The 27,659-nt window shown below is 40.6% G+C and overlaps 1 protein-coding gene, 6 non-coding genes and 1 pseudogene across 8 annotated transcripts; 1 reads left to right on the top strand and 7 right to left on the bottom strand.

The window, feature by feature from the left end:
* Positions 1-15,033: 15,033 nt before the first annotated feature.
* Positions 15,034-25,297, top strand: map2k1 (mitogen-activated protein kinase kinase 1). Of its 2 annotated transcripts, none has more exons than XM_034536055.1 (11): positions 15,034-15,305; positions 20,709-20,919; positions 21,194-21,340; positions 21,546-21,623; positions 21,789-21,840; positions 22,100-22,224; positions 22,552-22,759; positions 22,914-22,975; positions 23,083-23,141; positions 23,244-23,289; positions 23,375-25,297. In XM_034536055.1, the coding sequence occupies exons 1-11, from the start codon at positions 15,223-15,225 to the stop codon at positions 23,486-23,488; spliced, it is 1,185 nt and encodes a 394-aa protein (XP_034391946.1). In that variant the 5' UTR covers positions 15,034-15,222; the 3' UTR covers positions 23,489-25,297. The 2 variants fall into 2 exon arrangements, with proteins under 2 accessions (XP_034391946.1, XP_034391947.1); XM_034536056.1 differs by having other exon boundaries at positions 15,064-15,305; positions 22,588-22,759; positions 23,375-23,809.
* LOC117732924 lies at positions 24,149-24,216 on the bottom strand. Its single transcript, XR_004609658.1, has one exon. It is a non-coding gene; the product is annotated as a small nucleolar RNA SNORD18 (small nucleolar RNA).
* Positions 24,419-24,490, bottom strand: LOC117732918. Its single transcript, XR_004609653.1, has one exon. It is a non-coding gene; the product is annotated as a small nucleolar RNA SNORD18 (small nucleolar RNA).
* On the bottom strand, positions 25,295-27,639 carry LOC117732850 (annotated as a pseudogene).
* Positions 25,544-25,611, bottom strand: LOC117732923. The gene has a single exon (XR_004609657.1). It is a non-coding gene; the product is annotated as a small nucleolar RNA SNORD18 (small nucleolar RNA).
* Positions 25,820-25,891, bottom strand: LOC117732916. Its single transcript, XR_004609651.1, has one exon. It is a non-coding gene; the product is annotated as a small nucleolar RNA SNORD18 (small nucleolar RNA).
* Positions 26,584-26,683, bottom strand: LOC117732929. Its single transcript, XR_004609663.1, has one exon. It is a non-coding gene; the product is annotated as a small nucleolar RNA SNORD16 (small nucleolar RNA).
* Positions 27,002-27,100, bottom strand: LOC117732927. Its single transcript, XR_004609661.1, has one exon. It is a non-coding gene; the product is annotated as a small nucleolar RNA SNORD16 (small nucleolar RNA).
* Positions 27,640-27,659: the final 20 nt, after the last annotated feature.

Genomic DNA, 27,659 nt, shown 5'->3' with positions numbered 1-27,659 from the left:
CCACTGATGTACTGTAGTTTTGGGATTTTAACAATCAAGGCAGGCCAACAAACTGCTCTGCTAATTCAGAGTTAATCAAGACGCTGTGGGATCTCTCACAAGACGAATCTGTGTATATTTAAGTGGAATTTTCATTCTAAAAATAACCAATTAGAAATATAACTCTTCATGTTCAACTAAACGCTCCCACATTTCGGTCTAGATCAATGGTATACACCCTTGTGTAGCACATTAACCTTCTGGATGACTTGTCAATGACTGAAAAAGAGGAATGATTTACCATCATGATTATTAAATCTGAAAAAATGCTTCTGCAGCACGTTAAGCCCGGCTATCGAGCAACCAGGTGATCTCAATTTGGTGAAATGAGAGCTCCATCAACTGGATTTGCATTAAAGATGTATGCCCAATTTTTGCCACCATGACCTTTGAAAAATCCTTGAATCCCCTTGAGCAAAACACGCCTACAGTACTTCGCTGAATGAATTTTTAAAAAATGAACAAAAGAGAGGAATGCTTATGGCGCTGTTCAGCCTGCCTGATGAATACACGAGGAAGATGTCTGTATTCATCACTGACACGACAGACTCAAATGAAGCCATAATGTAATGGATAGAGAAAAAACACATAAATCCAAAGTCAAATGCATTACGAATTTGCTTCTTCAATCATTAGGAGTACATACTATAACCGCTGGGCTGAAGAAACAATGCTGAAATGCACCGAAAAATGTTCATTATAAATCATCGGCTTCACTGGATTGTTCACATTGTTAAAACTATTAGTGTATCTCCATTTCTCTGTAGTGTAAAATATTAGAATACAATTGTGTCATGAATTACAATAGTGTAAATATCACCATGCAATTCAAGATACAAAACTAAATAAATGTCATGCACTTTGATGCTCAGTGTCTTTGACTGCAGTTTCCTCTGCCATCTCAATTTACACAGCCTTGTGCTGTATATATGTATAACAAAAATACGATACAAACCTAATCCCAATAATCCGTGTTGTACCTTTTGATCCTCTCCTTGACACCCTCACAAGTTACTTGTTACTTTTTGAGCCATTATTCTCTCCACTCTCCTACCGCTGTGGCAGACAGGGCAGCCTGGTGCTGGTGCTTGGGGTGCCAAGTATTTGTGCCCTGACCTTCTGCTCTCTGGACGGAAAGCATCGCCTGTGAGGGGCCAAAGGAGATGGGAAACTTGGCTGCCTGGTGTATTATTCATGAGTCGCCCCTGTTGAGTGGGCAGTTATTCAGCATCCGAATCCCAGATGTGGTTCAATCTGTGCCCCATTCACTGTCCTGACTGCTGGCCATTGATCACAAGCAAGGTACCCGGGTGCTGAATAAGCGCACAGGCTTTATGTTATAGGGCTCAAAGTGCCTCACTGATAGCACAGAGATCCATCACTTGACTCTGGAAAAGGGCCAGAGTTTGCTCGCCAGAACTGATCGGACAGGCTGAGAGGAGCTGCAACATTTATTAAACAGAAGTAGCACCGCATGTGGCTGAGATGTAACATTAATACGTGATATGCAAGATATCCATGCAATGCAGCAATAGAGTTGAGTGTATGCAAGTAAGCATCTCTGTCTCTGGATCAGATTCCACATAAATCAACTGCACTGGGATTATATCAACATAAGTATACAATCACACACACAGGGAGATAGAGAAAACACTATGATGAGGTCTCTTACTGAAAGGTGCCAGAGGCAAGGTATCACACTCTAATAGGCATAACACTACTAATGGACAGTTGAGCACACTGAATCATTTGTCCACTTAAATCATCAATCAAATACAGGCAACCAAATGTGGCATGACCACAACTCTTCCCCGTCTGCATTTATCAGGATGATGATCATCCATCATGCTGCAAAATTACTGTATAATATTAAATATTAATTAGCATGTCAGTTAGCCTACTCAGACATACAGGAATCACTGTGGTACAATCCTGTGACCTCAAGTTCATGTTCAGGTTGTGTTTCCTGTTAATTACATAGTCTTTCCTTTATAACAGTATTACATTCATTTCAACACACACACACACACACACACACACACAGGTTTGATAATAAGGAAACAATCTGAGAAGTTTCAACATACATGTTAAAGGTTCACACCACACAGGATGCTGCAAAATAAGTGTGTTTTACAGGAATGGGTATTTTTCTTAATTCGGCATGTATTAAAAAAAATGGCCTCACTCTTTGATCCGAGTTATGAATCCTCTTCTACACAACATTTCATGGGACTTTTATCAAATGAATCACATTAACATTTTAAAACCCCCTAATGTCTCTGTACTTTTTGACGCTGTAAAATTAATTCTGTTTCTGAGAGGACTATATTTTGATTAGTCAGCTCAACAAACTCAGTTAATAACACATTTAAAAAAAAAGATTAGCCAAAATGTAAGACGCCCCAATGAATATCTTTGGTTTATCTAGAGTCTAAACGTGGTTAAATCATTTGTAAAACTTTCCGGTAATCAGTCATAAGAAACGTACAACTGAACTGCAAATGTAAAGCCGTGTGTGAACTATGCATGAAAAGCATGCGCCTGAGATGACAAAGTGGGTTTTTGCTGTCTAAAGCATAATGATGAATAATAGCCTTATCAACAAAGCACAACACATCCCACCACGCTGAGATCGTATCACTGCTCATTTCCTCAGCTCATGTATTTCCTGTATCTCCGGTGGAAAATGTGTTGTGTGGTTCCCTGCACTCCCCCCTGACAACCTAGTCATGTCAAAAGACTTGGGTTTTATGGTAACGGTCCTTTCACAAGACAAGAAAGGGGGTGGGGGGGGGGAAGTGGCAGGTGTGAGCAGAGGCATCAGCAGTATTTGCAAAAAGTCACCAGATTCCCACAAGGGACATGCTTGTCATTAAAACAAACAAGAAAAGAACTGATTAGTGCATTAATCAGAGTGCGGCCAAGCATCGGCGGAGAGCTGCAGTCCGTGGCGTTCCTCCCCAGGAGCGGCTGCACCTCAGGGAGGGGGGATTAACGCAGCTCCACACGGGAGCTTCTGTATCTGAAATCTGCCTGAGCTCATCGTTTCTGCTCCTCGCTAGGAGGCTGTGGCTGGATATCAGGCTCAGGCAATCTATTCCCCTGCAGAGCGTTGGCTGACCGACATCAATGCCGTGCATTGTCGAATTATTAATTAAATGCATGCAAGCGTAATCAGATGCAGACATGGTCAGACCTTTGGGACAGCCAACATAGATTTGAAACGGAATCTACATTGCAGATTTCTTATTTTTCAATCCCAGCTAGCTTTGCTGTTTTAAAAATTTAGCATCACTTTGCACTTGTTTAACTTTGTTGTGATGCAAATCATGCACGACCGTGACTTTTTGTTACAGTTGAGAAAAAAAAGAAGAAACAAAATGGACTTAAAAAGGCCTAAGTCTGCTTTTACTGTCAGACATAATACAGTCGGCTGCAACATAAGTATGTTTACATGGACACATAAAAGATGTGGGTGTAGGCTGTGTTATATTGTTTTTATTCCCTCTCCACAGACGTGCAAAGTGTAAATGCCATAGCTTTCAAACGTAAAGCAAAGTCCAGGTTCTGCCTCTATATATTTCATTAACTTGTGTTAATGTAGTTGCTATGGCTCCGGGGTATTTGCTCAATGCTCAATGTACTTTTTCTGAAATAAGATCCATCAGTCACCATGAAGCAAAAACAGCTTAATTTGCGGAATAAAGGTCATTGGACTTGTTACTTTTGAGGGGCTTTGACAGAACAGTGTTCAAAACAACAAACTCTGGCGAAACACTGTTTTAAAATATTAAAGTATACTGAGGCGTTCACTTGTAGTTCTCAAAATCAGTATCAAGTGTATAACGCTGAGTTGACTATGAGTTGCCCTTGTGAACTGGACCCAACCCACTCATTTTCCTACTGCACACCGAATATACTACATATCTCTATATGCTGCTGGAGACTACTCATACTGCAAACCACATATCTAGTCTGTGGAGGAAACTATTTATCAGCATATGTGCTGATGAGGGTTTCCAAATCTTTTAATTTTAATGTGATTAAGTGATTATCGAGCGTGCATGGGTCCAAACCAGCATCTGATCAAGTGTTAATTGCATTCATTGAATATTTCAAGAATTAATTAGTGTGTCCTCTGAATCCAACAGATACGTAAATTGTACTTGCACGCTGTTCTCGTATCGTCTTTCATTCGGTATAATCTATATTGTGACTGGCTTTAACTTAAATAACATTCCTTCCATGTTTGCCGATAGGACGTGTCCTTGTGAAGAGAGTCTGCCTTCCACAGCCACACCTTTATTAATCATCACTAATTAAACGTATCGATTGAGGTTTGAGGATTTCCAGTTGAAAGGGTTTACTAGACTGTAAAGTGCAAACAAACAAAAATTACCAAATGCACAAGACATTCATGTGCCCTTGAAGGCTCCGTCGCTTTGGAAGAGCTCAGAAAATGAGACAAAGATGTGTCCGCTCACTTCTCATTAAGTAACGTCAGAATTCACGGCGTCTCGGAGGCAAACGGGGTCCTTGGCTCGACCAAGAGCTGCAGCCACTGAGGCTGAACTTAGTATCAATTTGTTTCCTAGCAGCATGACCTCTCGTCCCAGGGAAAAGTTATATGAAATGAAATCACAGCTTGAATCAACCCGGGAGGACCAGATGGTAAACAACAACAACAACCTACAGATCACAAGTGCTGATGAATAGACACATTATTAGAGGGAGAGATAACTTTAAAGCTCACTGAACATGTTACTGCACTTCAGCAAGTGCACGTCATCCCGGACTGACTGAAGCTACAATGCGGGTCTGATAAAAAAAAACAAATACATTTTAAAGTATTTTGGACCACTTAAATGAAATTATATAATTAATATATATAATTAATTAAAATGATGAATTAATTAAAATAGAGTAAATGTCATATAATAAAGGGGATGAAATGACTTCCTAAACTCACTGACCTCCAAAGAAAACCTATGTCCAAATTTGGTGATTTAGAATTTATTAAATAAACTGATGGATTGAGAAAATTACGGTACTTCTTAAGATAAATAAACAATTGGGTTAGCTGACAATTGCATTGTGAAAGCAGAAAACCAGGTGGTTATTTATGTTCAGGGAAAGTAGGACGGCGACAAAATATAAAAAAGGATTTAGTCAAATTGTTTGACAGTCTAAATTACACCGGCGTGGCGTGGAAGTTATAAATTAAAGGAATTAAAAACGTGATGAGATGTTAATCCACCCTACATGCTATTTCGAAGGCCAGTGGTGGTTACTGACTTTGCTTGTGGCTTCAGTGGATTTTAAATAGTTTTACTCCTTACTATAAAAGGCAAACAGCGATAGTAAGTTAAATATGAGTTTGCATGCATGTAAATTATTACATTGCATTGTAAATCATCATACACCCAAATACCAAAGCATATTTTTTGTGAAAACATGTCTTATGTGTGTGTGTGTGTGTGTGTGTATATATATATATTTATTCACAAACGTGTCAGTCTCAGGGCCAAAACAAAACCTGCAGTGCCACATCACATTTAGGATAAATGACTTTATTACAAATTGCTGTAATGCGAGGAGCCCATGCAGAGCAAGGGGCTACAGTATGCAGCTTCAACAGGGCCAAACAACGGAATAGGTCTTCAGTTGCTCCCAGACAGACAGGGTGGGTGTGAGTGTGTGTGCATGTGTGTGCGTGTGTGTGTGTGTGTGTGTGTGTGTGTGTGTGTGTGTGTGTGTGTTTACCTAATGTAACACATACTCTTACAAATGCCAACTTGGTCCGTTTATTTTTTTTTCCACATAAGCAAAACAACAGCAGTAATAATGTCGTTATTAAGCCATGGTGCAGATCTGCTCGTTGACTAACAGACTAATGCAAGTTTGATCCGCTGCTTTAGCTTGCACTCTATTGTCATCTAGTGGCTAAAAAATGACATAAAATGCTGCATTCTTGACCGACTCAAAACGTCCATCACAGAACTGGATTCACCTCTCATCCTCGACACTGAAGGACACAACATTGTGTACAATGCTGAATGAGAACGGCATCTTAGATGAAGACATGCATCGTGCCTTTGACGGTACACAGGCGTCACTTTAAAAGCATAATGTCAAATCTAATCATTTAATGTCAACCAAGAAATGCAATATTGTATTCAGCGACAGTCAACAACTTATCAGAAACAGTCAAACCCATCAGCATAAATAATCAGAACTATGAATGAAGCAGTTCCAACTGATTGCTTCTGCGTCCTGTAACCCCATTAGCATTCACTGCATCACAACAATAGGCTTTTAAATCTCGGTTTCGTCAAACTCAATAGTTTTCCTGGCGTGCAGAGCAAGAAACAAAAACAATACAATTCTGCAGAATTTAAAAAAACTCTCCGGGATGATACAGCCCTTTTCTTTGGCACAGCAGGCACATTTCATGGGATAGACTGGCCAATAGCCTAATTAAATAGAAAGCACAATTTGTCACATCAACCAGCCAACAGCAGCGCTTTGTAAATGCCAAAAGGACTGCGCCTCAAGTTACTTCTGTTCATAATACACACACATTTATCTTTTAAACACACATCTGCACAGCTGTTCACCAACACACACACACACACACACACACACACACACACACACCGGGGTCTCTGTTGGTGACATACCTGCTGCCGCGGCATTAGCCCCCTCTGCAGATTAAATCAAAGACCCCTTTGGTTCAGTTTTCGGCCAAATGCGTTTGAACTCACCCTTCGGAGGACTTGAGGTTTGAAGTTATCGCCGTGGAGAAAAACGGGCTTCGGCGGGTTCACGGTGCGACACGGTCTCCCACGTTTAATTAGCGAGGAAGTCGAAATGCAGGCAGGTGAAAGCAGGTAGTTTGTGGAGTTCCACCCGGCGAGGTTCAGTCCTCGGCGCCGAGCGAAAGTCATGTGCTGTGAGGGGAGCCGCCGCTGCTTCCTCCCTCTTCTCTCTCGTCGACTTCACTGGGGGGGAAGCGCGGCCCACTTTAAACTCTGGTGACGTCATGGACGCCGATGCTGATGATGCACCCCCCACCCCCCACACACACACACACCCCAACCCCAACCCCACCCCACCCTCCAAGCCCCGCGTCCCCCTCCACACACACAAACACATATCTCTCGTCAGATATATAATACCACAATATTCCGATAACAACTTGTGAGATATTACTCAACTAAAATGCACCTTTACCAGTGAGCCACCTGTAGGACATGTGGAAGAGTATCTGTCTTTTTTCCACCTGGCTGCAACATTAACAATTATATGAGGTAAAAGTGGGTAAATTGCCCAGAACAGCGTAATTATTATAATTACATCCTATATTTTTCGCAAGAGTGAACACTTCAGTTCTCCTCTGAACCAGGAAAAAGAAGATCGTCAGGTAGATTGAGGGTTTGAAACCCACCTGTGACATCTGCCTTTGACAGATTTAAACTCCAGTTTAGAGATGAAGTTGACTGATGATTCGCAGAAAGTCTTAAGGTTAACCTCACACTTCACACTCCTGCTGTTTCCCAGAACTGACACGATCCCCCTTTTGATTTTCCACATGGACGGTTTGGGAATCTAGCATTGAATCGAGTTTCTCCCTGTGACATTTGATAGAGGTATATGTTTCTTAGTGAGAGGTCAGTGTGTGTAAGTAAGGTAAATGTTCCTTTTTGTGTTTCCTGAAAAACATTTGAAGCACCATTTTACAGGATATTCAATATCTTATATATGTTATCTCCAATTGCCAAAGAAACCAAAAATGAACTGATCCTCAGTAGGCCTGATTAATTCCTCTCTGCCAGAGACCAACAACGATTAAAAACAAATCAACGAACCAAACCGTTGCACACTGTGACATGCTCTTCATTATAATGATCATAAGCACTTTAGTTTGATTTGAGTCAATCCCAAATATATGGTCCTGCTGCTGTGCAGATCTCCAAATGTGTGTTATTATGCAGCTGAAAATAGAACCCAACACATGCACCTTTTACTCACCTGTTTTCGCAGGTGGATATGTGATGTACCACGACTTTTTATTGAAAATGAAACTATGTAAGTGAACCTTTTTAAAGATGTACATCTTCAGCAGGAAAGACAAAGGACAAATGTGCCACGCACAAAGTAGGAAGTCGGAAAGAAGTCAGAGATGGACGGAAATATTTGGATTTATTACATAACAGGAAACATAAAGTACAACATAGGTGACATGATTTTTTGCAGCACTTCTGTTTGAAACTCCTCTGCCCAAAGCCACTCTAGGGTCCCTTTGTGTGCATGCCTTTTAATGTATTGACTGTTCTTTTATACAGTCTTTTATAGATTAGGCCAATTTATTTATTGGATTAGACTATTGTGTGTGTGTGTGTGTGTGTGTGTGTGTGTGTGTGTGTGTGTGTGTGTGTGTGTGTGTGTGTGTGTGTGTGTGCGTGCGTGGGTGAGAGAGTGTGTGTTTGTCTAAGTTGAATTTAGTGAGTTATATTGCATGTTTTCTTGGTTTGTTGTTTGTTTATTTGTTCAGTAGTGTATACCATGTATTATACATAAATCATAAATAATAAATAAAAAATTATCATAAATGTTCAAGATCTAAGTAAAGCACACATCCAGGATAGCTCTCAACACTGAACAGATCTGAAGTCTTCTGTAACACCAATTAACACTTCTGCAGCAACTCAAATCTTCTTATTGGCTCCAGCACAATTCTGTTGAGCCAAAAATCTGTATCAAAATGTCATTTTAAAAATAATTCTCAACCTATCACTTTCCAAGATGTACCACTTGTTCATGTTTTGCACAGTGATTATGTGTACTGTCCATCACCCACAAACAAAAAATCTTTCACACATTACACTTTAAATAATCTAATCTGCATTCATTGCAATGACGACAGCATTATAATATGAACTAGTACACAAAGACCGTGGAGGAGGAAGTAACAAGACTGTAAAAACACGTCAAGCATGTATTATGTATAAACTATTAGCCAAATGTAGACTACTTAATGTATAAAAACCTTTCCGCTTTTATATAGGGCTCTTAACTAATGATAACCTTATTTATTGATTGTCATTGTCATTATTTTTTGTAGATGTCAAAAAATAGTGAGAAATACCCACCGAACCTTTCTCAGAGACCTTGAATGTTGAAATTGCTTGATTTGTTCACCTGATGGTTCAAACCCACATGATTTTTCAGTTTACTGGGATATAGGACCAGCTGCAAATCCTCAATGTAACGTCTGTTGATCCACTAATGAGGTAATCCAGAATATTGTTTAAACTCTAAAAATACATCATAAGTGTATAAGCTCTCCGTGTCTTTTGTGTGTCAAATCTTAATTTGTAAAGTAGCCAAACCACATTTGGCTACTTTACATCCAAATGTGTTCTCAATTACAGTAGTTGTGTATATGTACTTAATAACTTTACGCCACTACATATGATTAGCTCAGGCGGATGCTGTCTGTTTGCTTTGTGTAAATTCAACATAGCCCAAACCTGCATGATGAACTCTCAAGTACTTGTTCTGCCTCAGAACAGCTGAACGTTGGACTTTTGTTTTTCCTACTTTATCAGAAATGTGTTTGCAGCCACATTCGGAAGTCCTCTGTGTGCCGTCTTTGGCACAGCTCCAGAAGGACTACATATGTCCAAAAGTAAAAGAAGACACAGTTGCCTTCGCTTCTGTATTAGCTCGCTGAGTTATCTTACCCAAACAGAAGGGCACAGCTCCACCTTCCCATCGCCAATGGCTAAGGGGCATTATGCTCTGTATGAATGAAACATGAAAATCCATTACACCACCCAAGAATCTGCAAACAAATTCTTATTCTTTCCTTTTTCTTTTAGGTAAAATCGTCTCCTGAAGTTATTTGTATTTTCCCTTCTTGATTTCTCCCTTGTTCTCTTTTGATAATGTTCATGAATGTTTTAAAAGCTGTCTTTAGGAAGTCTGCACCTGAGTAGACTCCGATCTGACACTCAGTGATGTGAATTCCTTTCTGGAAAAAGGATTAAATTGACCAGCACTTGAAGAGGAAGTCCATGTGCTGCATATGCTTACTTTGTGATCAAGAAGGGGATGTCAAACAAATGAGATACAAACACTGAATACAAAGGAAATAGTGTGCTTATTATTGCAAAACAGTTACTCCATGTACTGAAGTGCAATAGAGTATCCACTTGTCTACAATAGTTGTCAAAATCCTGTGGCTAAATGTGTGTCTTGCACAGATTTGCATGTTTGGGACCCCAACTGTTGGCCTCTCTCTTTAGCCGGCGCAACTGGCTGCTGTTATCGCCTGCTTCAGAAGCTGCCTTTGTGGCCTGCTGTAATCCCCAACCACAAATCCCTGACTCCCCAACCAAAGTGGTGGTGGATGAGGCAACAAATCCGCAGCATCAAACAAGACATGGCGTATTCTGTTTTTCCCGCTCTGCTGCTTGTCCTCGATCGTCGCATCTGAGTTTGTTCCTTTTATGTCTCGTCTCATCTGCCGTCTCCTCGTGATGCAGCGACGCTCTGTGAGTAACAAGCGTTGGACTGGAACTCAGAAACTGATGTATGTTGTAGTTTTCATTTACCATCTTCTACGCGTTTGTTCTGCAGTCATTTCTGACCATTCTTCCTTTCCTCTTGTGGCAGTTAAAGGATCAGTCCATCCAAATAATTCAAACAGTAGACACCAATTGAAAGAATGGCTTAAAAATAAATTAATACATTTTATATCATGTGCACAATCGTAAATGTTGAAGACATAGCATTCACAAACATGCAAGTTACAGATACTAATCAGCTAAATAATCATTTGGTTTTCGACCAGGAATTTAGATAAGGATACTGCACTGGCTACACACACACACACACACACACACAAACACACACACACACACACACACACACATACACTCACACACACACACATACACACACACACACACACACACATAAGCACGGATTGCTCAAACAATTGTTTGAAAGTTACATAAGTGTGGAGCATACGCATTGCACTATTGCAATTCTGCAACCAGGTGCTACAATGGTGTCATTTAAAAAGAATGATGGGAAACCAAAATACAACATAATGCAAGGCTGTGTGGTATTTGTTCATTTCAAGTTTGACAGCAAAGATGAATGGCTCACAGATATTGAGGCAAAATGTGATTGGTAGGTGTGAGAAGTGTAGAGAAAATAATATCTGGTTTCTGCTGCCACTATACATTAAAATGGAGATGACTGTAATTTTCTTGTGGCGTTCACAGCTTTGAAAACTTATATTTTGGAGCTCCATCTGTGGATAATCCACAGACCTCACATTCAACCGTTTTCATAAAAGTCTGTTGACAGCAAGATGGATCATCTACAGAGACACTGACTCTGGAAAGAAGTGTCACTGCGGAATATTTTAAAGATCCTTTCCAGATACGTTAAGATATAAGGAATAAATAAAAGAAAAAGACCCGGCTTTGAATCTTTATTTGAGTCTAATATGTTTTTTTCCACATAAAAGATTCAATCACTTTGTTCAAAAAAATCTTTAAATTGAATCTGCTCCTCCACACTCCTCTAAAAATCCTACCAGTTTGATTACTGGACTCAAGATGTCAGTGTGTCAGTGGAGGTTACAAGTTATACGTCACACTCGTGAAAGCTGCATACCGGACGAAGTCTCACTTACAAACGATAACATCCCAAAATCATGCCCGTACATAGGCGTCAGATTTAAAGGTGAGCACAGAAATACCCTTCAGCATATGAATGTGAAAACAAACCTGGTGGAACTCCAAAGTAATATTGATACTCATTTATGATTGAAGGAGAACTATAAGTTTCATTTTCCAACGTTTAGATCAAAACAAATTAAATGACATTCATCTCATGTGTTTTGGGATGGAGGCGAAATCTCAGAGACAGATGTATTTTCAAACCTCATGGGTAAATAAAACCAATCGATGGGAGTAAACAAATATTAGAAAATATAATAATTTCTTGATTTGATCGCTTTTTCCTTGCTCAAGACAAGTAATGTTGTTAAGTGATGACTCTAACTTGAACTCAAACACGTCTCAGAGAACATTAGAATGCAAAAAGAATGCTCGTAGCTAAATGAAAGCATCCATAAACGTTTGCTTTATTATTGGTGCAGTGCATATGTATTGATAATGGAGTAATTTATGGCAAGAATCCATGAGCCCAAAGGTGCAGAGAGCCTGGAAGGGAGCACTTGAGACAGCATAATCTTTACTTCAATAACCACTTTCAAAGTCTGGCATCATATTGTGTATGTAAATATTCATTAACATTGAACCCATTAGGGTTGGTGAGAGGGGAGGGAAGGGAGTTGTTTACATAATATAATACAGATTCCAAGTTGAATGAACTGTAATGCTAATTCAGTCTTTTTTACTTATATACTTATATATATATATATATATATATATATATATATATATATATATATATATATATATATATATATATATATATATATATATATATATATATATATATATATCAAATATTATATATCGGCTGCACGGTGGTGTAGTGGCTAGCACTGTCGCCTCACAGCAAGAGGGCCGCGGGTTCGATTCCCGGACGGAGCGGTCCTTCTGTGTGGAGTTTGCATGTTCTCCCTGTGGCAGCGTGGGTTCTCTCTGGGCTCTCCGGCTTCCTCCCACAGTCCAAAGACATGCTGCAGGTTAATTGATCTCTAAATTGCCCATAGGTGTGAATGTGAGAGTGAATTGTTGTATGTCCCTACATGTGCCCTCGATGGACTGGCGGCCTGTCCAGGGTGTCCCCTGCCTTCGCCCTATGTCAGCTGGGATAGGCTCCAGCGCCCCCGCAACCCTAATGAGGATAAGCGGTATTGAAAATGGATGGATGGATGGATGTGTTGTTATGTTCCTACCTTTACTTAAAAGTTCCATCTTTTGCACATACTTTGACTACAGATATACTTCTTCAGCCTCTAATGAGGATAAGCGGTATTGAAAATGGATGGATGGATGGATGGATATTATATATCAAAATTATATTTATATAATTATTGTTTATATTGTGATTTACTTCTTTTTGAAAACCACAATTTGATGTAGCCTGCTTTTAAAAATATGTAAAACATAGGAATGGCCCAAAAGATGAATAACTGCAACGCCTCCCACTGAGCATGGAAGACCCCTTGCTTACACATCAAATGTAGTGGAAACAACACTCTTTTTGAGAGTATAGATCAGTAGTTCTCAGCCATGTCAGCTTTTGAACCCTTAATACAAAGCAATATCTACAGTTCTTGCAACTCCTCGATGCCCAGGAAGGAAAACCACTGGTGTAGATGTTTTATGGTCCATTGGGGGGATTGTAGTCAGGTCTAATATGCTTGAGTGCCCACAACCCAATTTGTCAAAAGCAACTTAGAATTCACACGGTTCCTGTTCATGGGCTCGAGAAAAGACACAACCAATCTTTCCTCTCTGTCAGTCTTGGTTTATGGAGAAAAAGATGATTTTGGCAGTAAGATGCTTTTGGTAAACCAGGCACGGCTCAGTGGCCTTGTGTCTGTCAGGAAAATGTGTAGGGACTTTAGAGCAGATTGTAAAAATGGCAGCCAGTTTCAAGTTGTGCTTGATGACTAATCTGCAGGGTAGGGTCGGGCTGACAGCTGAGACATCATTAACTAAAGGGAAGGACGGTGATGGGCTCCTGTCCAACAGGTGAAACCATTCATAGTTCTCATTCATCTTTTACACAGAGGTCAAACTGTCTGACTGATACGGTATGTGTCCTAAATTAAAGAGAGAATAGATTAGAGAGTCTAAAAAAATCATTACGTTCTGTTCAAATCGTTTTAATGTTCAGAGATTCATCCTGATAGAAGAGCTTTTTTATATGCAAAAGCCGTTAGGGATCTGTTATATTTGTAAGTGTATAAATGGTAGGCAGGGCATTGATGGAAAAAGAAAAGGAAGCTTGGACTGTTTAGCAGAAGCCTGAGTTCCTGTAAATGTCCAACCATGTGTATAATATAAAAAAGAATCATCACCAGCCACAGAGTGTCAACAATAATAAAAGATACCAAATGTGTAAAGGATAAGTATTAAAGAAGGGAGGGTATTGCTGCGGGTGAAATCAGACACTGCATCCTTAGTGATTTGAGACTGAAATACAGAACCTGCACAGAAGATATCACAGGATTTATTGTTCCATTTGAAATCGTTTCACTCAAAATGGGAACTTAAATGGTGTTTATTGTCCACTGATCATAAATATATTCCATCCTAAATAGATATGAATGACATTAAATGAATCAATAGAAGTGGTCTTCAAATATGTTCACAGGAGTTTCCTTTATTAACAGCATTTACACTATTTGAATACTAATTACACACACACACAACTCATGAAAGTAAACTCTTGATGCCCTTCACATTTAATTTGACTAAGACATTCTCTTTGGCGTTTGATGTTATTCTGGATTTTGAATAATTAAAAATGTAAGGGAATATAATGGTGGGATGAGAGATCCTGAATAAAATTATTAGATTTTATGAGAAATATACAGGTTTCAGCTTTATTCATATTGTTATGATTTGTTGTGATAAAACATCCAAATGTGCATTTCATTTATTTTGAACCACATGAAAGCATACCATTTTTGAGCAGACAATCTTGTACCTGTTAGCATTAGTTATTTTTACAACAATAAATTAATTAATATCATTCAATATTATAAACTACATTATTCTGTAATAGCCCATTATGCAAAGTGAGTCATTTATATGTGTATGCTAATATATATTTTACTTGTAACAGAGTATTTCTACACTGTAGTATTGCTACTTTCATCTCCACCGCTGATGGTAATACCATCCATCACCAGCAGAGGGGGCGCTGTCCCAAGCACAACCATGCCGTCCGGAAGACGAATGTAAATATTTTTGTGACGTTGCATCTCCCGGATCCTTCACATCCACCCATTAACAAGAACATCAGCCCCTCCAGCTCATGGCTGCACAGCTGTGTGTCTTATTCTGTCCGTCTCTGTCGACTGTGTCCTGATAGCAGAGCTCTTTTTCTCCGGGGTTTCCATTCATCCTGCTGCAGCTCGTGTCTTTCTGCACCAGTTTGCTTCTTGTTGTCTCTAACATGCAGAAGAGAAGGAAGCCGGAGCCGATCCAACTCAACCCGATCCCCGATGGAAACACTATCAACGGCACCGGAGCCACAGAGTGAGTGTCAATATTCATCTACTTCTGATGTTCAGACTGTTGAATGGGGAATATTGATAAGAGCTCTCGGATCGATCGTTTATATCAGATTCACATTCAATAAATGTGCTATAAAGGCTCGTGACAACTACAGTGACATCTGAATAACCAACTCCTTTACAGTGTGTGTGAGCTTGTGTCTTCTGTTTAATATGAGACACACAGGTGTGTGTGTGTGTGTGTGTGTGTGTGTGTGTGTGTGTGTGTGTGTGTGTGTGTGTGTGTGTGTGTGTACGCCCACGCAAGCCCACGCACTAAGGTATACACTTTCATTGTTATCGATTTATATATTGAGTTGTTTTTAATAAATGCAATAATTGATTATAGTGTGAAATAGTGTGATGTCTAATGTCTGATGAGCAGTGGAGATGAAAGTAATTTTCATCAATAAATCATTTAGAATCGAACAAAATAATAAATTATAAAAAAAACATTTTTGACAAATGACTCGCATGATTAATCTCCTATCATAATATTTGCAGATTAATTTTTCTGTCGATCAATGCCGACACATTTGTGGTCTATCAAACTCTTTCTGTTCATCAACTTATCATTCCCTGTACTGGCTTACACTAAATATTGCAACTGCTAAAACATTCCAAACATTTCTAATGAACAAATAATTAGTTTACTTGCTTCCATGAATAGACCATGTTATAGTGCTTCATCATCATCATCATCATCATCATCATCATAGTCACAGAAGACCCTTTCGGCATGCAGGAGAAGCACAGCTTATTAATAACTTCATGACTGCATTCCATCGAGGTGAGCTACATCCTGCGTGCTGCTGGCATGACACTTGATGGAACTGAGCCATCGTTAACGAAATGAGTAGCACCTGTGTGTCTGCCGTAAACAAGCGTGCAGCGCTCAGGTCATCTCCTCGTGGGGTCACGGATGGGTCGTCCATTAGTCAGAGACTGACCTTTGCAGGGAACCGTCGTGTAGAATAGTATTTCTGTGTGTTGGAGAAGTTTTGCGTCGGCCCTGTTCGCGCCACCGTCAGACATAAACACAGTAATGGAGAAAATAAACAGTTGTGACTCTTTGCTCTAGTTCTCGGTTCACAGAGACAAAGCGGTCCAGCAGCGAGCTGCAGCAGTTGAGAAGAGAGTTACATAACATGTCTTCCCTCGTGATGGCATGGCTTTCTGATGTGATGTCGAGGTGGAATATTTCATTGTTTCATCATGAGATCATACATCTGAAGTCCATTTGTGTCTTTTGCAATGAATACACTTTAAACATTTAGGTGTCGCTTTCGTGAGCTGAGCATTTTAGTTCAAATTCATTGAGCTGCAGAATTATTTTTCAATAAACCTGCCTCGTATTTTCTAGACTTATCGATTATTTGTTTAGCCTATGTAATGTTAGGAAAGGGGGGGTATTTGTAAAGCTTGGTAACGTCTTCAAATTGCTTTTATTTTGACTGACCGACCAAAACACATATGCAGGTTATTATTACATTCTCACAGGAGAACCATCACAGAAGGAGTTGTGCCTTGGCTTGGTGTGTATGTGTCATCATGTGTGGGTGGAGCTGAGCTGTAGCAGGTGAGGAGCAGCATGTCGCAATGAAGCGACAATCAGGAACTCTGAATCACACATTTGGAAGTTTCTGCCATTGAGGGAACTCACAATGTCTGTATTGTGCACTGTGACTGTCAGGCTGACACACTGCTGACAGAACGCCATGCTGCACCTCTTTTCCTTGGAAAGACAGTTTTATCTGCGTCCACACGCTCAGCGGTCCTCATTTCAGGCCAGTGATGGTGGATGACGGGTCTGCAGGCACACAATTGTCCCTCACACTCTGGACACATTTTGTTACATAACACTGCATAAAACCAAACTCCTCTACGCCCACATGAAAAGGGAATGTTATACAGTTACATTATATTTTATTGTATTAAAATATTGATGTTGTATGTCAGATGCCACAGGAACCAAATATGTTTTACTACCAATGGCCATCTGAACTCTCTGTATTATAGGGAGGTTGTATGGATGGCCACTAACAAAAGTGTAAAACAAATATATTTTAACCGACAGTGTAATATTTTCAAATTTTCCATTAACCAAAAGATGCATAGGTTATTTATTTGTGGAGAGCTGGAGCTTTGCCAAATATTTGCAGAGCAGTGAAGGAAAGGCCTGAATTTAAAGAGCTGCATCGCTCCACATGTGGTATAATAGGATGGGTGTGGATGTTTTGGGCTTGGAGATTGGAGGAAGAGGCCTATGTGGGTTCTTACAATGTCAAACTAAAGGTTATCTTTGTCTGGGAGGCAACAAAAATCAACAAATTAGGCTTCAGCTGTCCAATGTTTGCAGTTTGTCAGAACTCAGTCTGTTATTCTTTAAGTATTCGCTACAAATCCCAAAAAATTGTATTGAAACAGTGTCGCTGAATTATTACTAGGTGACCATGTAGTAAACAAGTACACAGCCAAGGTTATGTTCTACAGGTGCTTTGTATTTCGGCTGATTGCTTCTCTTCTCAACTTACAATCTTTGTCCTTCTTATTGGCTCACTGAGTTTAATGACCTCATTTGATTCTCAGCGTAGTTCCACCCGAAAGGCCTTTTTCACAGCAAACATTTTGATTTGTCATAGTATTAAAAGCACAGGTGTAATTTAACACATTATAGATGACCTGTTCTGTTCTGTAAGTGTCCCAATAAGCAATGGCAGTGATTCAGGCTGCATGCACATTACCAGGAGCCTTAAGGTGAAACAGCTAAATGGAAATCAACCAACATAAATTTAAACATTTGCACATTTTTCTCCTGTGACATGTGTTCAGTAAACATTGTTCTGTAAAAGGATGTTAGATCCCAGATGGCACCTAGTCTCATAATACAATACCAATACTGTTGCATACACTAAAGAATACCCAGCCGTTGTTTTGAATAGAATGAGGGGATAAAATGATCAGAACAGATACATAAATTAGCACATTATTTGGATTTTGGACCGGGAGGATCTGATGCTCATATGGCAGCGCAGGTGTTGCATGTTGGGTGCAGAGGAGCATAATGCAATCGATGAGCCTCTTATTGAAACCAGACCATTCCACTCTGTTGAAAAGGAATTGCCATTACAGCCTGCAAAACGCTCTCTCAGCGTGAAATGGCTGGCAGCCATGTGAGTAGTGTACTGAGTGGCCCACATAATGCCAGCCAAGCATGTAATATTATCAGAGGAGATCTGAGAACAAATAAAATACAACCTGTTCTGGATAGACCTCTTCGGGCAATTTGCCATTTGTTAAAATCCTGGATACAATCCTACGATCTGCATCTTTTATAACTTTTTATTCGGAAAAGTGTTGCATTTCATTCTTTTGCATCGGCTTGAAGAAAATTAACCCAAACCGCATAACCGACCATAGTTTGAGATGCTGATTCTTCATTGGTTGGATTCCACTTACTATATCCTGTTTTACCACAAAGGATTTGCCTTTTTAAATGTGTCCCCGTTTATTTCCTGTTGCAGTGATAGTATATAAATGACATAATCTGCTTCGAAGTAAAAATGGACTCAAGCTGTTGCCTATAATTCCGTAGATGTGCACGCTCAGTTGCAAAAGCATTAATTTCCCTTCATTTTAAACACTATTGATTTGTCTAGCAGAATAAAATCTTTTGAAAATGCAATCATGCCTTCCTTGTAATACATCAAACTATGCTATTTATGTGCATTTCCCCTGAGTTTAACTAATAGAAGTCAGTGTTGTAAAAGCTACAATCAAAGTCCTCTGTATTAAAAAAGCCAGGATGTTATGATGACCTATTTCCCTTGAACCCCTTTCAGTCCACTGTGAACCATGTTATAGGTTTGGTGGGAAAGAAGCACATTCACAGCCGTGTTGAAGGGAGGCCTCACCGCTGCAGCCTCTTAAATGGATCTGGTTTGATTTATTTCAGCTGAATAACTAATAGTGTCACAGAAGCTACACTGCAAAACAGAGATGTCATCTTCTTTCCGGCGCTTTGTAGCAAGCTGTGGAAGTATGGTGTCTTTTATATATAAGATCCATGAGGTGTCCTTGGACGTTGTGTGGATGGAGCACAAAGGCCAGCATCGTGCTCACTTCGGTGGGGGGGGGGGGGCAGAGTGTAGCTGTTGTAGTCCTTCACACGTGTTATGTCAGGCTGCTCCTCTTCTCAGCATCTCCAGCCTCCTCCACCTTCAGCTCTTGTCGACAAAGCGCCCACGCTACCCACAACCAACTGCACCTCAGCACTTGGTCTCCATGGATATGCAGGCCTACTGTCAAAAATAAATCCACTTAAACCCTCTCTTTGCTGTGTAGTGGAGCAGCAGAGAGAAGGGTGTACTTTCCTGCTATAACTGCTCTCAACCGAGTCGTTATTCTGTTCAAAGATTTTCAACAAAGAATAAAGAAAACCATCTTATTATGGTCAGATAAGCATGCGAATGTGAAACTAGCACTTCAACTAACGATTCCGTTTGTAGTAAAAGCTAAAGATGGGACACTTTACAGTAGCTTGTACACTTGCGGGCATATGAAGTTGTAATGGAAAAATACTGCACGTTATAATTGTTGCATAGCTATGTTGTGCTTATTCCCGGACAATAACACCTTTTCTTTGCAACTGAGTGCAAACCACACTTGCGTAACCCAAGTGTTGGACCTCGAGGAAGCCGTGGACTTACCCGGCACACAAGTGGTTGAGCAAGTTTCCTGTTTCCCTACGATGTTCAGAGGAGGACATAGACTCCGCAGATGTAGCGTCATAAACAAGGAAGTAAACCATATACAACCTCTGGTGTACCTTTTCCCTCCCTTACGTACTCACTATCTGTGCTTGCTCGTGTGCGGGATAACAATACAACTCACTGGTCTTTGCATCACAAGGTAATAAAACAGGCTTTGGTTGGCTTTGCGTTGCAGTATTGCAGTGTTTAGAGAGAGCAGAGTGGGAGGGGAAGAAGAGGTCAAAGAGAAGCATCTCAGAAGAGTTTGCTCCACAATTGATTTCTCAAGGAAATGCATTGCCATGACAACAGAGCCAGGAGAGAGCCACCAGCGTGCGGAGGATCTCTAAGCTTCCTCACACTGGGATCTGGGAATAAATACTGACACACACCCTGTGACCCTTTCTGTCTTTCTGCAGGTTAATTGTTCCCCGAGTAACGTAGTTGTCACACAAAGCTCCATCTTTCCTCCAAAGTTTCAATAAAATGGGAGACACAGTAGATCTGGACAGCCGGTACTGCCAGGAAAGATCATCTGCAAGAGTTCTGTCTGAATGTGCTCAAGGCACTCTCTATAAACAGAGTACATTAATAATATATGAATGACTCATCTTTCTCTCCATCTTCTTTCTAAGAACAAATTTGGAGGCACTGCAGAAGAAATTAGAAGAGCTTGAGCTGGATGAGCAGCAGCGGAAACGCCTGGAGGCCTTTCTGACACAGAAGCAGAAGGTGGGAGAGCTGAAGGACGATGACTTTGAGAAGATCTGTGAGCTGGGGGCCGGCAACGGCGGAGTCGTCTTCAAGGTCTCCCACAGACCCTCTGGTCTGATCATGGCGAGGAAGGTGAGCTGTGGCCCTCAAGGTTTGGCGTAGGTAGGGCTTAAAAACTGGAATTACAGCCATGATATATAATAAAGATAGTTCTCTTCTTCAGTTTGTCAGCCAGGCAATGATTTGTTACAGGCTATCATCAATGTTTGGAAAACGTGATCATTTTTTAATTATAACATATGTAGGATATTATGTTCTATAAAGATCTCCTATTATGTTTATATAATACATTATGTTCCATGTGATATGAGAAAATAAATACAGCTTGATGTCTGCTGTGTTCCAGCTGATCCACCTGGAGATCAAACCTGCCATCAGGAACCAGATCATTAGGGAGCTGCAGGTGCTGCACGAGTGTAATTCCCCCTACATTGTGGGCTTCTACGGGGCTTTCTACAGCGACGGCGAAATCAGCATCTGCATGGAGCATATGGTACTCATCTTTAATAAGTTCTGGCTCCCAGTGTGTTTATACAGCATTCACTCCGAGCGCTGCTTTGTAGACGGGGCTTTTCCTTCCATGTACAATCTCATTAATATTGAAAGAAACTCCTTTTTTTTGTTTAAATGATATTTTTGAATTTCAAAGAGTCCTTTCAGTAGAGGCTCTTCATGTTTCCCTTCCCTGCTGGCTGTAGGACGGCGGCTCCCTGGACCAGTCGCTGAAGAAGGCTGGCAAGATCCCGGAGCAGATCCTTGGCAAAGTCAGCATCGCTGTGGGTAGCTCCAACACCTCCACTGCCAGTTTCGTGCTCTGGTCGTCCCACTACAGCTATATTTGTTTTGGGATATAAAATTATGTTCAACCCTGAACTAATACATCGTGTCTTTTATATAATCTGAAATTATACTACACTGATAAGCAATATTTGTCTTTTCAGGTCATTAAAGGACTCGCCTACCTGAGGGAGAAACACAAGATCATGCACAGAGGTAATTATTTTAATACTAAAAGATGTTATAAGGTTGTCCCTTTACAAGACCTTTATGTTTATTAATGAAGACAGTATTGAGGTCCATATCCGAGATTTATAGACTAGATCTTTGTGTTGTACATATGATTGATGACATTAAATGTTACAACATCCACTCAACCTTTGCAGCAGCCTGTTTTTTTTGTGTAATGTTCTGTGTTGAATATTTGCCAACCATGTCCTCTTGAATATACATATACTGCATGTTCCTCTTTCAGATGTCAAGCCTTCCAACATCCTCGTGAATTCCCGCGGTGAAATCAAGCTGTGCGACTTTGGAGTGAGCGGACAGCTCATCGACTCCATGGCCAACTCCTTCGTGGGCACCCGATCCTACATGTCGGTGAGTTAAAATTCCTTCAGCAGTCATTCACACATTAGGAATTACGAACATTACGAACCGTCACATGTAATGTGGTTGGCAACTAGAGTCCTCAAGTCCCAATTCTGATGACTCACAAATCAACTCTGACTAGATGGTCAAGTGGGCCGAATACCTTTTCAGCATGAACTATGTTTATAGTTGGGCCAACACACACACACCCCCACTGCAACAAATATCACAAACCACTAAGGAATCTTTCAGTTTTGCGTTTGCCTGTTTGCAACACTTTCTAATGACACAATCCACACATGGCTGTAATAGTGATATTACATGTGTGTTGTGCAGCCAGAGCGTTTACAGGGAACCCATTACTCTGTTCAGTCGGACATCTGGAGTATGGGTCTGTCCCTGGTGGAAATGGCAATCGGGCGCTTCCCCATCCCACCGCCTGATGCTAAGGAACTGGAAAAGATTTTTGGCTTCCCAGTAGAAGGGGAGGCAGCCTGCAGCGAGTCCTCCCCACAGCCACAGCCCCCCGGGCGACCAGGCAGCTGTAAGTCTGACATGACGCTGGTCAGTTTAAAAAAAAACATTTCAACGGATCTGTTGGAATAAAACAAGGACAGCATGAAGTGACATCTATTGGTGACCTTGAGTGATGAGGTTTAATTATTAAAGAAGCTCTAATTAGTTTTTATTCCCCCCAGCATACGGACCTGACAGACCACCAATGGCTATATTTGAGCTGCTTGATTACATAGTCAATGAGGTGAGTGTGCCGATTATATAACCACATCCTGAGATGAACATACCCGTTTAATGATGTACTTTGTGATACCGTTCCATTGAGAGCTGACTGGACCTTTTCCCTTTCAGCCTCCACCAAAGCTGCCTGGAATATTCGGCTCTGAATTTCAAGACTTTGTGAACAAATGGTATGTATGAGAAATAAATTCAAACAGTGTTGGAATAGCCACTTGCCTGACACTTTCTGCCACCTAGTGGTTTTAAAATGCATTACACTGTCTCCAATGCAGTTTGATAAAGAATCCTGCAGAGAGAGCAGACCTGAAACAGATGATGGTGAGTGTTCAAACTCAGCGTTATGTCTATTCCCTACATGTTTATGTTCACCTTTGGGAGCCGCCTTACACCTTTTTTCCTTCAGGTGCATTCGTTCATCAAACTGTCTGAAGCAGAGCAGGTGGACTTTGCAGGCTGGTTGTGCAGCACCATTGGACTCAATCAGCCGGTGACACCCACCCACAGTACAGCAATGTGAGGCAATGTTTACAACAAATCCCACGGTCCTCTGATGAATGGGTTGTTATGAGTCAAGTATGTGTTTATACTGATCAATAAATAGGTTTAAAAGTTGTGCAATCAATAGTTGTATATTCAGTGTACAAACCTACACGCCAAGTGAAATTATCTGTATTGAACTCTTTGGCCTACATTGCAGGGCTGCCTGAAAAGCCATCTTTTTCTAATGCTCAAATACTTTTATCATGACAAATGCTGCTCAACCTGTGTGCTTGATATTCCCCTTTGCCTTTTGTCCTTTAGCGCCAACAGATGTAAGTCTTTGTTAGCTTGTGTGAAATAAATAGTCTTGTGAATCAAACGTTTGAAAATAATATTTTATTAAATAAAAGTACACAACAATCTTTTTTTTTTAAATTTTTTTTTTTTTAAATCACTCAACTCTTGTCGACAAAGGTAGAGATTTATGCTTTTGTGTTTCAGCAACTAAGTTTTGCTTCCAGCTTGAATCTTTTACCACAGGGTCATTCTTGAGGGCGTCATGGCGTCTTGTTTGAGCATTGTCCTCAAGTTCTTCTTCAGGACTCTGCATCTGATCTTCTTGCTGCAATGACAAAATAACCAAGTCTTAAAATTGGGAACTTCCGCTTAACTACAAATTCATCATTGGCTTTATGCGTTGCTCAGGACTTCCATATAATCAGGATTCAGAAACACGGACCTGAAGTAGGAACATCATCATAGTTGACAAGCAGAAAATTAATGTTCAAGTTAAGACTGCAGTGCTTACATTGGTGTACGAAGAGCCTTCTGATCTCCTTACTCTTCAGAATCCTGCTCAGGTCGGTGTTGGTCATCTTGTACATGGGCAGGCTGAAAGAAACACGGCATTATGAATTTAATTCATCATGTTGAAAATGATGGAAACAGTCAATTGCCAAGCCTTTTGACGCTCAGAACTTCTTTAAATATCACAGAATTTCAAAAACACGGACCATGAAGTGGAAGCTCATCACTGATGTGATCGACATGTTTTACTTGTGTAACAGAGAGATGTTAACACTCACTTGTAACCATTCTTCAGGGTAGCAGGTTTACACCAGGTGCCGTACAGCTCATCCATGCAGAAGAGTCCAACATGACCACCAGGAGCAAGCTTCGGGTTAGGTTTGTTCTGCAGTGATGCTTTCATGGCAGGACAGTCAATACACACAGGTTAAATGAAGGTATTAAGGACTATAAAGATAATGTTCAGATATCATTTACATAACAGTGATAACTTCTACATTTGAACAAATAAATCACCTGAGAAATTGCAGAAGACTTGAGACAGCGGCGACTTGGTTGGAGATGGTCCTCTGCCGGAGACTCCCCATCTTACCTTTACCAGCACTAAAGGGATAGTTCACAATGCAGTCACCAAAATAAGAGCAGGTGGACTTTGCCAGCTGGTTGTGCAGTACCACTGGAATCAGTCAGGCGGTGACACCCACTTCACAGCAACGTGAGGCCGTTTGTGTTTACAAGTCCCACAACAAGGTCCTCTGATGAATGGGGTGTTATGGGTAACACGTTTACACTGATCACTAAATGGGTTTAAAAGTTGTGCAATCAAGGTTCTATATTCAACGTACAAACCTAAATACCAAGTGAAATATCTATGTATTAAACAAGTCTTCGGCCTACATTGAAGGACTGCCTGAAAAGTATTTTTCTAATGCTCAAATGCTGCTCAACCCGTGTGCTTGATATTCCTCTTTGCCTTTAGCTACAGATTTAAGTCTTTGTTAGCTTACGTGAAATAAATGGTCTTGTGAATCAAACGTTTGAAAAGAATGATTTATTAAATCACTGAACTCTTGTCGACAAGTATAGAGATTTATGATGCCTTTAGCGTCTAAGTTTTGCTATCTTTTACAGTCATCACGTCTTTGTTTGAGGGTTCAGTTTGAGCATTGTCCTCAAGTTCTTCCTCAGGACTCTGCATCTGATCTTCTTGCTGCAATGACAAAATAACCAAGTCTTAAAATTGGGAACTTCCGCTTAACTACAAATTCATCATTGGCTTTATGCGTTGCTCAGGACTTCCATATAATCAGGATTCAGAAACACGGACCTGAAGTAGGAACATCATCATAGTTGACAAGCAGAAAATTAATGTTCAAGTTAAGACTGCAGTGCTTACATTGGTGTACGAAGAGCCTTCTGATCTCCTCACTCTTCAGAATCCTGCTCAGGTCGGTGTTTGTCATCTTGTACATGGGCAGGCTGAAAGAAACACGGCATTATGAATTTAATTCATCATGTTGAAAATGATGGAAACAGCCAATTGCCAAGCCTTTTGACGCTCAAACTCAGAACTTCTTTAAATATCACAGAATTTCAAAAACACGGACCATGAAGTGGAAGCTCATCACTGATGTGATCAACATGTTTTACTTGTGTAACAGAGAGATGTTTAACACTCACTTGTAACCGCTCTTCAGGGTAGCAGGTTTACGCCAGGTGCCGTACAGCTCATCCATGCAGAAGAGTCCAATGTGACCACCAGGAGCAAGCTTAAGGAGGTTCAGTTTGTTTACGTTCTGCAGAGTGATGCCTTTAAAATACAGCATAATAATTAAACACTCACCGGGTTAAATCATCTTGTTGCTGGTTTTTCCAATAGTTGCTCAAAAGTCTACTTCAAAACTTTGATCGCCACTGATGCCAAATCATTCAGGACTAAAAAAGACCTAAATGATTTCAGCTATGCAGTTCAAGTTTACATAATATGTTGCATGTAAACTAAACATTGTTTTAGGCATTACACATTTAGAGGTCTTATACCCATTTACCCAACAGTAATATGTAAAAAAGCCAATTCAAATCATGTGTTCCCCAATAGAGTTCTAATTCATGCCAACAGAAAATATAGATTACCTTCTTGATGTCATTCCAGGCTTTCAGCTTCTTCAACAGGAGCACTGCCTCCTTGGTTCTCTTGTAGCTCTCAACTTTGTCTTCAACCACCAGCGGGACCTCTGGGATTTCCTCGATGCGGTGTCCTAACAGACAGATAATCGTGTCAACCATTGTCTTCTCACTGCGTCACAGACTAGTGTTACCAGAGCTTGCTCAGAACTCAAGACACATCAATACCTTGTGACAGCTTAAAGACGGTAGGCAACCATCACTGTTCACAGGCTCAGACGCAAATTACACCATCATGGCAAGACAAACCCCTCTTTAAAAGATAGTAACCACCTCAATATGTACCTATGAATATTTAATGACAGAAAGATGTACATTTTTAAATTGTATACTTCCCAGTCTCAACAAATGCTTACCTTTGGACATCACAAGAGCAGGAATTGCAGAGGCAGCCACGGCAGAGCAGATGGCATAACGCTTCTGGGTTGTATTGATTCTGCGGTGCCAGCGACGCCAGGTTTTGGTGGGGGCAAACATGCGTCCTCCACGACACATCTAGACCAAAGTTAAGGAGGTATGGACAACTACTGAATGAAAACACAAGTACCGAAGTAATACCTGCTCAGACTCAATGTTCGTCAGCCATCTGTGCCAGCATATGACAGCAGGCATACCGTCACTGGTCACAGAGTCAGTCGCAAATTACACCATCATTGCAAGTTGTGTGGCTGTCGGAGTTTTCACAATATTGTTTAAAAAGGTAGAACATTTAAAGCGTTTCCATTTTGATCACAAGGATACATTTCCAAAAGCACCCTGTCCAGAGCGGTGAGTACCACCACCTCTCATACGGGGGATACGGGCTACAGCTCTTCCTGTACCCCAAGACTCTGCACTGGTCTGGTGCATGTTGGCGTGCACAAAAATCCAAACATCGGGGGGGAATTGAACAGCCGGCATTCTTGCCAACAGTTTCTCCTTTCTCAGAAATGAACCGATATCAGGAGGTCGGCAAAGGAGGCTGTTCTGCAGTGATGCTTTCATGGCAGGACAGTAAATACACACAGGTTAAATAAAGTTACTTTTTAAAAGTTTGTTTAACACCGAGATCCATAGATGCTAAAAGATTCAGAAGTGCAGAAATTGCAGAAGACTTGAGAGAACGGCGACTTGGTTGGAGATGGTCCTCTGCTGGAGACTCCCCATCTTACCTTTACCAGCACTAAAGGGATAGTTCACCATGCACTTTTCTTCTTTAGGTTCACGCAGTCACCAAA

The sequence above is a fragment of the Cyclopterus lumpus genome, chromosome 6 (genome assembly GCF_009769545.1).
Source record: "Cyclopterus lumpus isolate fCycLum1 chromosome 6, fCycLum1.pri, whole genome shotgun sequence".
NCBI classification, from domain to species: domain Eukaryota; kingdom Metazoa; phylum Chordata; class Actinopteri; order Perciformes; family Cyclopteridae; genus Cyclopterus; species Cyclopterus lumpus.
This window is presented reverse-complemented; position numbering and strand designations above follow the sequence as displayed.